Source organism: Leptosomus discolor, chromosome Z (assembly GCF_034619465.1).
Source record: "Leptosomus discolor isolate bLepDis1 chromosome Z, bLepDis1.hap2, whole genome shotgun sequence".
NCBI lineage: Eukaryota > Metazoa > Chordata > Aves > Leptosomiformes > Leptosomidae > Leptosomus > Leptosomus discolor.
The window spans coordinates 10,015,743-10,028,019 of NC_141419.1; the positions used below are offsets into that span (position 1 = coordinate 10,015,743).

Here is a 12,277-nt window from a genome sequence, read left to right on the forward strand (position 1 = left end):
CAAAGGGTTTTTTTAACGTGTAGTCTTAGCTGACTTTGTATTAATATTTTGGTTTTTAGAAATTTGATTTAGAGAATATTTGCATCTTTTCTACATTCTAGTGCCTCAGTCACAGTAGAAGGTGCAACGTTAGAGGAAGGAGGTATTGCACTTGGATTCACTGAGCAGAAAATAAACATGATGGTCCTGGATATCTGCCACAAACCAGGTGGCAGCGAGTACCTGAGGCAAATTTATCACATCATCCGGCTCAATGAGGTAGGGAAACGGCCTTTTTACCGAGCAATTAGGTGTGTACTGGCCTGAGGCAGCGTCTGCTGGCAGCTAAGGGTTAGTCAAGGAGGTGATAATGCTTCTTAAAGTCAATATGAAATCCTATATTGTATTGTAATAGAATCCATTCAGTTTAGGCTTTTCTGCATTTGTACAGAAAAGATTACTTTATGGGAAACAATGTAGATTTTATTTATGTACTTAAACAGTGGTATGGCACATAAACTTCCTTCAGGTTCATATTGTAGACCATAGATACATCTTAGGATTTTGAACACAGTAAAAAAAAATTTTAAAAAATCAGCAAGGCTCTTGAAAAATTGCCTGCTACAGGAAGTAAAATTAAATGTGGTAAATCAATTCTCCCGATTTAAAACAAACAAACAAACTCTTTGACTGTATTGAGGAAGTCAATGCATCCCCATGGAAACTTTCCTTAATGTAGTTCAGTTACTTACTAAACTCTGTTCAGTTGAAGTTCTTTCAAAATTACAGTGAACAAATTTGGATTTGTTTGCTGCACATGGAATTTGGGCAATGTGAAAGAATCATCTCGTTATTTCTAAGAATGTACCAAATTGCCCCAAGTTACCAAAAGCATTCTGATTTTATACACTGAAATAAACAGAGATTTGCTTAAATTGTATGATAACACAGATCTACACGGCTTAATTAAGAAAGTTCTGTTTATTAGCTTTAATTACTAAATTACTGTTCCTTGAATGCATAAGCAGGTGCTGTTAAGATCATTGCAAGTGTACAGAAGTGTTTATAATAAAATGCAAAATAATGCATATATAGGCATAGGCTAAGATTTTTTCTTTTAAAAAAATTGGTGGCAAAAAAACCGATTAGGCAGCTACGTCTGTATGAAGGCAATAGAGAGCAGCTCAGTACTGGCACTGTGCTTCTGAAACTCAGACCAACTGTTTAGTTCCTAAGTATAGGCTTAAAAGCAACTTTTATGCATCTGCGTTTGGAAGCAATGTAAGCATGTATGTGGAGATGGCAACCTAATATTAATACAATACAGAATCTTTTCAAGTTTCATCTCAAACAATTAAATGGTTCAGGAATTGAAGTGAAAATTATCACTGTAATACAGTTCAGACTAAACCTTTTCACCTGGAGCATGTTCAGGATTACTCCTAAATAGAATAGAGTGAGGAAAAGATGATGAGCAAGACCTCCGAAAATAGCATATAATCCAGTAGCTAGGGCAGTCACCTAGGGGACAGAAGATGCAGGCTCAAAAGTTTGTTCTGTTTGGTTTAGACCAGGGAATTCAATCTGCATCTTCCACATCCGAACTAGCTCCCCAAACTGCTAGACCATTAGCTACCAATATGGAACTCTGTCCTTTTCCCCTGTTGGAGTTGTTTCGCCTTGTTGAAATCATTGTAAAAATCCATTCTGTAACTTCTAGGCTCAAAAATAGAATAATACTCTAATTGAAGGGGTAGAATGCCCATGTTGGGTTCTGGAGACCCTGATCCAAGATCCGACTCCTGTGAGTATTCGGTTATTTATACAAAGTAGAGCAGCTCCAATAGGAGGTAAGAGGCTGAGAGAATTAGGTGGGAGAGGGACTTTAGCCTGACTTTCTGCATCCCAAATGTCTCTCCTTGAATTTCTGCTGCTAGTAAGAGCTTTGTTAAATATAGAACATTTCTCAGTGGAAAAAACTGTCATGTTTTCAAAAAAAGAAGAGAAAAAAAAAAAATCCTGACCAGCTTGACTCACAGAAGGACTTAACCGTGTTCCTTCAAATTGCCTTTTAAACCATTACAAAACATTTGAGTGCTTAGCATAGTATTATGATAATGTACTTTTCAATATTATTTTTCATAACTTAGATTATGTTTAATGTGCCTGACTACCAAGAAATAGAGTTAATTGTCTGTTCAAAAGTCCATCCCTTTGTTTGGAGATTCCTTGGACTATCAAGGGATCATGTTCTTAAAATTAGTTTGGAGATCTTCATGCTACACGGCTTAATAATTGCGTGTGAATAGCGAACAAGATGATGAGACAGAAAATTGTTGTCCTTAATAATTTTCCTTAGAAAAGCGGGTGAAAAAGGATATAGATTCTTGGAAGCTGTATTTGGAAATAGGACTATGATGTTATAAAGATCTATAATACTGTAGAACTCAAAACAGCCTGCAGTTCTTCCTGTATTTATCAAAAAGTAATAATTTTTAAAAGCACTTTTGACTAATGGCTGCCAGAGAGAAACCAACACTCCAGAGCTGTAAAGTTCAATAATATTCTATCTACTTGGTTTCATGCCCAGTCAATGATAGTGAGGATATAGCTCACATGTTTACAAACAAGATTTCATTTCTATCTATTTTCACATTTTGGAAAATTACCCTTTTAGGGTCTACAATATGTGCTATACTAAAGGAGTTCTTAAAGTAATGCATTTACAATTGTTGAATCAAGTCTCTTTGTCAAAGCATAATCCACGGTATTCCAAAGACAGAAAAATGCCTGTACTGGGAGGTGAGCTGTTCAAACCCTTGCAAGCATGGACAGTGATTTCCAGTATCGCAACCAAAAAAGCAACAGAATCTGCTTCTGCTGGCTCTGTGACACCCAGAGGGCTGGGTTGCTTTAGAGCTGTCTATAGATTTTTGTGAAAGCGTGTGCATGGAAGGCAGTATATTTATGAAAAATTGGTAAATTTATAGAAATAGCTTTTAAATAACCCCCTCGCCATGACTTTAAACTCTTTGTTATGGCGTGAAGTAATGAATGAATGGGACAAAAACTCAGACATTTTTGTAGGCTGAGAAAATATAAGTAAGAGACTTAAGGTGAGTTTTCATAGCTGGGTTATGCTGTTGTTTTAAACCAAAAAAGCTCTGAGACTTCCTTTTTTCTTTTTTTAAATACACTTAGGTGATTTTGTGGTTGTCTTTGGCAGTCCTGACAATTGGCTGCAACCAGCAGAGAGAGACAGTCCTGTTCTTTCTCTTGCTCTTTTGCTTTCCCACTCCTGGGCCCCGCTTTGTACTAGTGCTAGAAATCATGTGGCTTGTTTATCTGGCTGAAACCTTTCTTTTTTCTGGCTGATTTCACAACATATGCTAATGGCAACACAAGGGAGAAACATCTACAGTCTATGTGGATTGGGAGGGAACTTGTGCCTTTCAGGCCAGACCACAGTTGGATCAGTTTAAACCGATGATGAAATTATTCTTTTAGAAAGACCCACTGAGGAGCAGAGGGTGCCTTGGCAGGTAGTTTAAATGTTTGCTCACCTGCATCTGAGAATTTTATCGTCTCAGTAGTACTGCAAAGTAAAAGGAGCATTTGCATCCACCTGTCTTAATGAAGACTCACCTTGAGTTCATGCTCAATGTTATGGCAATACTATCATTATGGAATTCATTTTAATAACAATAAACTGTTTAATCACAGTAGTCCTTCCGGCAAATAGATCTGTAAGTGTTTCATTATCTAGCTCTTTGTAAAATGTTACTATTTAATCAAAACACTTTATTGGCATGCAATGATGATTTATTTACATAGAAGTGTAAGAAGTGAAAATAGAAAAGATTGTGGCCAAAATAATCACGCATCTGTTACAGTATAGTTTCTAAAATTACCGTATAAATCATAAATGACTTTTAGTTTTTGGATGCTTAAACAATTAAAGATAGCTTTGAAGAGTGGGAGAATATTTATTTCCTGTGTTTAAATGACTGGTTTGAACATGTTCATCAAATAATTAATTTGTAGTCATGTAGTAACTTTTAATGCTGCCCAAAAAAAACTTTAAATATTTTGTATAGTTTATCGTGCAAAGTAAATCATGTAACAACTGTCTTATGTTAGAACAGCTCATAGAAAACATTTGTTTTTCACTTGCACGTATACCTAACACATATGAGAAATGATACACATAATTTGATAAGAATTTCAAAACAATAGCTTAGAATATTCTGATTTGCTTTAGTTGGATGGATGTTCATGGAAGTTATTTATTGCTTATTGTAAAATGATGTTATTCTTAAAAAGGTTTCTATTTTGTAAGAGATTACTTATTCCCTCCTTATAATTCAGGAGCAGCTGAGGGAATGGGGGTTGTTTAGCCTGGAGGAGACTGAGGGTGAGACCTCATCGCTCTCTACAACTGGCTGAAAGGAGGTTGTAATGAGGTGGGGGTTGGTCTCTGCTCCCGAGTAACAAGCAGTAGGACAAGAGGAAATGGCCTCAAGTTGTTCCAAGAGCGGTTTAGTTTGGACATTAGGAAAAATGTCTTCACCAGAAGGGTTGTCAAACACTGGAACAGGCTCCCAGGGCAGCGATAGAGTCATCATCCCTGGAGGTGTTTAAAAGACGTGTAGAGATGGTGCTTGGGGACATGGTTTAGTGGTGGGCTTGGCAGTACTGGGTTAACAACTGGACTTGATGATCTTAAAGGTCTTTTCCAACTTCAATGATTCTATAAGGAACTTCTGTCAAGCACACTGTAAAGTTATGCTTGAAATATAGGCCAATTGCCCTTAGAAAACCTGGTGACATATACTATTTTATGGTTGTTTTTTCTTCTAAAAGGAATACTTGAAAGAGCAGCTGTCTTGTGAGAATTCTTATGAAGATGGTGTTACCTCCAGTCAACACCTGCCCTTGACACTGAAGGGCAGAGAAGAGCAGGCTGTCTTCAACCCTTTCCAGGTGTACAGACAATCTTGTGCAAAAGTGTTCAATCAGGTTTGTGAAAATCAGAAACCTTTGTTACAGTATAATTTTTACTTGTCGATCTTATTATGATCATGATAATGACAGAGACTGAAATTATGAAAACAGAATTAATTACATGCGTTCACATTTGATGCAGTGCAAAGGAACATTATTACTCAAGAATCTAATGAGAGCACCCTCTACAACAGCATGATGTTCAAAGAGCCATTATAATCCTTTTCTTTTATCAGAATTATTGCACCTAGAAGCAATTTGCTTTTACTTTGACTTTCTGTGTTAGTTCAGTATAGTGAAGGAAAGCCCATTAGTAGCAATGACATTTATTACATCTGTGTAATGGTACATAGGGCTAGTCCTTGTACTTTGAAAAATCATGGCAAAACTCCAAGTGCATATTTAGAATCTTCCTGATGAGTCTTTCACAGAAACGTTGGACAGTAAAGTAAAGGGTGCTTTGGAAATACAGAGATTTAACAGAACCGTGAGACTGAACAGGGGCAAAAATGAAAAGATTAAAGTGTCCATTTCTCTGTTTCTCGTTAATCCATATTAGCGATATGTAAAAGATTATAATTTACTTATAGGAATTAGTTTCCTGATACTGTAGCAGTTAAAGAAGATAAATCTAGTGGCCTAAATCTCTGCCAAAGCACCACATGACCAATTCATTACCCAGAATGGTATGTAGTTTCTGATAGCAATTGGACACTTAGAAAATCTTTCACCATCATTTCTTAGGTCTTCTTAATGCATCATCTCCAGTTTTGATTCTACCCCTCAATTTTGAATATTTAAAAAGAAATGGTATTACAGTGAAACTCACTTTACAGACTTGTGGTAGAAAGGCATCCTTTTTCAGTACAACTCTGCTTTTACATAGTAAAATCTCCTTTCCCAGTTCTGAGATTTTGGACTATTTCACTTGTTGTGTTGCTGTAAAATATATCTGATTTTGGATTTTCGGTTCAGGTTTGTTTTGTTTTGTTTTTTCTTACTTGTTTAAGGAATGCTTAATCATTGTCATGTTGAAGTAAAAATGTTAATATATTGAATAAAGAGATTAATACCAATTTCACAAGGCTTTTCACTCCACAGTAACATGCTTTAAAAGTATCTTTTTTTCCTTCCACTAGTCCCTTTATTTATTTCTTAAATTCATAGAATTTAAGGGGCTACAGAATCACTTAGTCCAATTTGAAATGCAGAAGGTAGTTTACCATGCCTCAATTCTCAATTCATTAATAGTGTGGTAGAATAAGACCTTCAAGTAGTGACAACTCAGGGCAGAATTCTTCTGCTACACGACAGGTTTGCAGTGCTCTATTAATCAACAGATGACAAGGGATAGTTCATATTAAATTGCTTTGGATTTTGTAAACTTCTGGTGGAAAGTCTTATTGCCTGAGTATAGAAAAGATTCTTAAAATTAAAAGAAAAAAAAAAAAAAAAAAAGAGTAGATCATGGACCTTAGAATACCATGTGCCAACCCTGTGGTTGACAATGACAGACTTATTTCCTGAGCTTAATAATATTATTGAATAATTTCGTTCCCTTTGCCATAAAATTGCACATTTATTTGGTGATGTGGGACTGTCTGTTTATAAAATAGTGGTCAGTATAGATCAGTGTCTGGTTTCCTGTGACGACTATTACCAATGCCAGAGGAAGATGCCAGAGTGCTGGCAAGGAACAATTATACTTCTCACAGGATATATTTCTTCTTCAATTTGTTTCTTACTGGCTGGCAACTCCTGTGAAGCTTAGGAGTTTATAATCCATGACTAATTTCTTTATGTTCTTTAAATGTATTGTAGCTAGGTGTGTTTTTAATACATCAACTAACATTTTATCCTTTTATAAATTCTAAGTCCCAAGAAGTTACTGATTTCACATTTTTGTCAATGAGTTAATTATGGATGGCTTTTTAAAACTTTTCTTTCAGAAGGACCAATTGGAATAGGCGTGGCAATACTGCTTGTGAATCCAGAGAGCTGGTTCAGCTCTAAACAGAGAATGCTTGTGTTACACTGCATATTTAACATATTCTCATATATAATGATACAATATATAACAACATATCATCCATGGGAGGATTTCTGAAAACGACTTATTTCAGAAGGTTTCTGAAAGATAATTTGTAGTAAACGTTCCATGTATTGTTTGTTGGTATAGGTAAAAATTGCGGTACATTAGGGTGGCTGACTTTTCTGAAGTTTGGCGAATTTGTCCCTATTGTGTCAAATTTAGCAAGATAATTAATCATAATCTCTACAAATTTTGCTGTTCCTGAAACAAAGGCCACTGAACCACTGTTTTGAGTTCAACCCTGGCATTTTTATTAATGAGATGTAAATTTCTTACCTTCCAGCCCTCTAGTTCAGTAGCTCATTCTGGGAAGTGTGTCATTTCTGTTAACAATTCAGCCACTTTATTTTTGCATTCCTGTAAAAATCTTGAATAATCACCATCTGGTCCTAGTAACTTGTTGCTCTTGATTTTATCAATTTGTCCTGACACCTCAGTCTCTGCCAGTGCTGCTGCTCCTCTATTGTCTAGTAAGATTAAGTCCAGGCCATGCAGCCCCTCAACAGTATCAATGAAGGAAAGTGCTACAAAGAAGTAATATTCCTTTCCTGAAGTGACTTTTTTCAGGCTGATCCTTTATTTTTTCACAAACTGATCAGTCTGGTGGACTGAATTTTTATCTGGAATACTTATACATTTTCCTATTTGTTTTTATGACTGTTGCCACTGGCTGTTTAGTTTCTCCTTTTTAGCCCTCTTGATTTTGCAAGTACTTCTTCCAGATTTATTTATGTATTTTTAATTCAACATAGATTATAGAACAGTTTCCAGTTTTCTCCCCTGTCTTCTACTCCCACTGTTCTCTCAGATGACTCTTCCGTTATTTCTTGTTTGTCAGGTGTTCACTGTTAGTTCCTCGTTCACTTTCCACTTTCACACTGCATTACTCTTTCATTAGCTACCCTTGTCTCCCTTTCTTATTCTGCATTTCACCTCTATTTTTCTACATTATTTTTAAGTGCATGTGAAAGATGAGGGTTTGGGAGAAAATTAAATTAAAAGAAGAAAGAGAATAAAATAAAGATGGAAGTAAGGGGAGGGATTGCACTGATTCTGCTCTCACAGAACCAAGTGCTGTCTGCAAGAAGAAAAAGTACTGCAAGATATAGTCTTCTTATTTAGGTTTATTTCCATTGTTTTGTCTTGTTTAATCTTTTTTTTTTTTTTTAAAACTACTCAGTGCTATTTTAGTGTTAGAACAACAATTTTCGAATTATTTCCTCCCAAGAATGTTGATTTGTTGTCACTTCTTAACCATTACTGACAAAGAAAATTAATATTATGCAACAGGAGTTACTGCTTTGTAGACATAAGTATGTTGTGAGGTCTTTTTTATGCCCACCATTATTGTAAATTGTTTTTATTTACTAAATAAGCAATATGGAGTTATATTTGTTTGTATTGTCCAGACTTACTGCTGTTTATAATAACCATCTGGTCAGTGGAGTGCCTTACAAAACAATAGACAAATAAACCATCACTCTAATTACAATACAGGTTACATCTTGAATTCTAGCTATACCAAGTTTTTTATGACAAACTTTTTGCTGACAGCAGAAAATGTAAATTGCTGTTACATAAAAAGTTGCCAATTATTTTGCTTTTCAAACAAAGAGTCAAGCTCTCAGACAAAGTGGTTGGGCAGAATGCCATTAACAGTTGGAAGAATAACGGTTCAAAAAATTGATTTATCTTTTTATAAATAATGGCTACATCCCCAAATGGATTTATAAATTAATTGCTGTCTTATTGGAATAAAAACCTTCTTCTGTGGACATGATTGATATCATCTGTCTAAGTCCTTGTTCTAGACCCCCCTCCTTCTTGGTTAGTATATCACAGCTGGAGCTTTAATTTACTGATCATATTAACACTGATTAATAACTAACAATAGCTTCTTGCCATGTATCAACAGTCAGCCATTACTGAATGGAACTGGGATTGGTCAAACTTGCTGCCAAGTTATTTGGGACTGAATCAGATGACCTTCAGGGTGCTGCTGGAACACAGGTAATGGGATTGTGGCAAATAATTGCTCTTTCCTGTTGTCTTTTTTGCTTTATAATAGCCAATACACAAAGATTTTACAGGTGAGAGTTATACAATAAGTGATAGATTTATTTTTAAATATGCTGTTTTAAAATGGAGATACTTGTTTTCTAGTGCATTTAATCCATACAAAGATGGTTTTCAATTCCTGTTTTGAGAAACCTAATATATTCTTTCTGTCTGAGACCTGACTATGCGTTAATACTGCCCTTAAATAGTGCTTTAAAAAGAAATTAGTATCTTTTGCAAACCTATACTGCTCAGGGAGATTTAAACTGTACAGCACAGAGCTTAGAGGGTGTTTGCTTCGGTTGCAATGAACCTTAAATTCAGTTGGGGGCACGACAAGCATAGCTAGAAATAGTGTTTCCTTAATAGTTTTTAACTAATGGAACTTATTTTGGTATTTTAACACTTTCTTACTTGTAAAATTTAACTGCTTAATTGATAAGCAGATATATTTAATGCAGAATTCGTACTTGTTAATTATTCAGAAATAGCAATTTGTTAAATTCAGAAAATTGTAGGTGGAAAAAAATTGATATTTTTCCAAAACATTTGCCACGTATCCTTGTGAAAACTGGAAAACTTATATGTTGCAAACTAAGAAGTTTGATATTCCCTTCTTAATTCTGAATCCTCCTGGTGATATCTCACATGGTCATATCACTCATCTTTTAAACGGAACTGTTTCTCTATTTAGAAACTAGAGTGACAATTTCAAGTGTGTGAATTTGCATGTCAAAAATAATTTTATGCCGTTTTCTCAATTTATTGCTAGCAGTTGGTCTTAAACATTTAATTATTCCTTCATTTTGTATATAAAATATTTATACAGTCTATTTCTAGTCTTCTTTCTTAATTTTGCTATGATTTTCCAAAATTTTAATGCAATTGCACAAAAAAGTATGCTACCAAAAACGTGCCATTCAATTCTGCCCTTAATGTCCTCTGTTACGCACACCAGACAGAATACAGGACTTCACGGACTTTTTGGTCTGTACCAGTAGTGTCATTTTTATGTTAAATGACAGAGACAATTCAGTAAACTTTTTTTCTTTGATAGTTCTCCTGCTGATTGCTAGCACTTGTCCTTCATTAAAAATGAAGTAGTTTGCCCTTTTTAAAGAGATTGCAATGGAAAGTCTTAGACTCAAGCTGATTCTTGAACTTCCCTTCGAGTTGATGTCATCAATATGAGCCAAAGGGAGCAGAGAGGACTGCTGTGATTTGCAGATGGAATATTTTCTGTGGACATTTCATCTTCTCTGATATCTTGAAGCACTTTTCATTTTTCGTTTGATCTCTTTATAGTTTAGAAAGAAGTCGTGTATATGCATTCTCTGTCCTTCTCTGTATTTCACGCCTTTGTCATATCATCTATTGTTGCCTTTTTTTTTGTTTGTTTAATAAGTGCCCTAATCGTTGTCATCCTTCCTAATTTGAAAATGTCTCCATTCATTGCCTTTCTACATGATATGGAAATTCTCATCTAAAGTGGCATTATGCAAGCCACTAATGATTAGCTCATGGATTTATTATTTAAACCACTCTTCTCTACTTTACAGACCAACAGATCATTTAAACCTGTTGTGATCATTAAGTAGAATTGCTAACTCAGTATCTCCTATAGTGGCCAGCATCGCCAACGCATCTTGTCTTTACGTGACTTAATTTTTAGCATAGCTAAAGTATGTCTGCTCATGTTTTCCAGCTAACTAGGCCAGTTCTAGCTGGTCTCATGGCTACTGAAGTAAGCTTTGCAATGACTCGAGTGAGCCCTATCTTTAGGTGATTCTTCATGCTCCTTCCTAAAATCGCATAAATCTCAGCCTTACTTGTGCTCAGGAGTTAGCTGAAGCTGAAGAGGTGTGTGAATATTTTGACCTCCTGTTTATGACGGACCCATTCTGTTTCTCCTATTTGCCTCTTGAGATGAGTTAAACAAAACTAAGGGCAACTTGAAAAAGAGTCAGAACCATCAAAGTGGAGTGCCAAAATACTTTAATTACTCCTTACTTTAACACATGCTAAAGCTTTCCCTTATCACTTACTTCTGTGCAGGCAAAAATATTTTTACCAGTTCACAGTGATATTGGGGCCTATTTCCTTTTTTTATATTTAAAGAGAAATACTGTCTGTTGCATACAAAGTAAAGTAAGTATGCTCTGCTCTCTCTTTGGTGGAAAAAAAGTAAAAATGCTTAGGGGACTCATTTGCAAGGGAAATGCTCCCTTAACCTAGTTAATGACTGAGTTAGGTGGGAGGGGGTTATGGGAGCATTGTCCCAGAGCCAGCAAGTGGTAGGCAAATTAATTAGTTGGTGGTTAGGGGAAAGTAAAAAGCTTTTAGGACTGGTTTAAAAAGTGAATGAAATGTTGTGTACTACTCATTGGCTCCACATGAGCCTGTGAATCTAATCCATGTGTTCATATGATCCTCAAATTAAAAGTGTTTAGGAAATTTTTCAAATTACAGATGTGGATCGTTAATGATACTGTTTTGTTTCAAGATTATCAAATATAAAACAGTATCAAGAAAAAACTATTAAAGTTGAGCAATGAGCAGTAACATAGAAAACTTAATGTTCATTCCTATTTACAATTCATACCTTTAGAAACTGTAAGGAAGTTTTCCTTAAAAGACGAAAAGGAATATATAGATGGATTCCTTTCCTTTCTAGTTTTACTTCTCATTCTTTTTTTTACATGTAGTTTGAGCTGCAAGAATAAAAGTTAAAATGTATTATTTCAAGTGTAGTTGAAAAGTATCTTTTAATAAGCCTGTTAACAATCAGCTAACTTATAGTACTTGACTTACCCAAGTTTAAAAAACATCCTGCGTACTTAGACAAATACATGCTGCTTCTTTGAACCTTGGCCCTCGCTTGCACATGCTTTAGATATTTCAGTACCAAATGGGAGTTCCTTACCTCTATTACATATACTAAGACAAGCAGGCCATGTGCTTTTAGTTCTTGTTTAATTCACATGTGTCTCAACTTCTAGTCACTGTCCTGCTCATAAAGGAAAAAATTATTGTTGTCTGGCTAAATCAGCATATTGAAACTGTTTCTGAAGGTTATTGCATCAACTATGATCTCATTTTTAACTGTCTGGCCACTGTCTCTGTGCATATTATCACGTTCAAAAA

General features: G+C 35.3%; 1 protein-coding gene across 1 annotated transcript in view; it reads left to right on the plus strand.

Moving 5' to 3' along the window:
* Positions 1-12,277, plus strand: part of LOC104351899 (uncharacterized protein KIAA0825) — a 157,445-nt gene that overhangs the window by 37,292 nt on the left and 107,876 nt on the right. Inside the window, exons 6-8 of the mRNA XM_086480033.1 lie at positions 102-258; positions 4,843-4,998; positions 8,991-9,085. Of these exons, the coding sequence (XP_086336159.1) occupies positions 102-258; positions 4,843-4,998; positions 8,991-9,085 (408 nt within the window). The remainder of the gene's footprint in view (positions 1-101; positions 259-4,842; positions 4,999-8,990; positions 9,086-12,277) is intronic.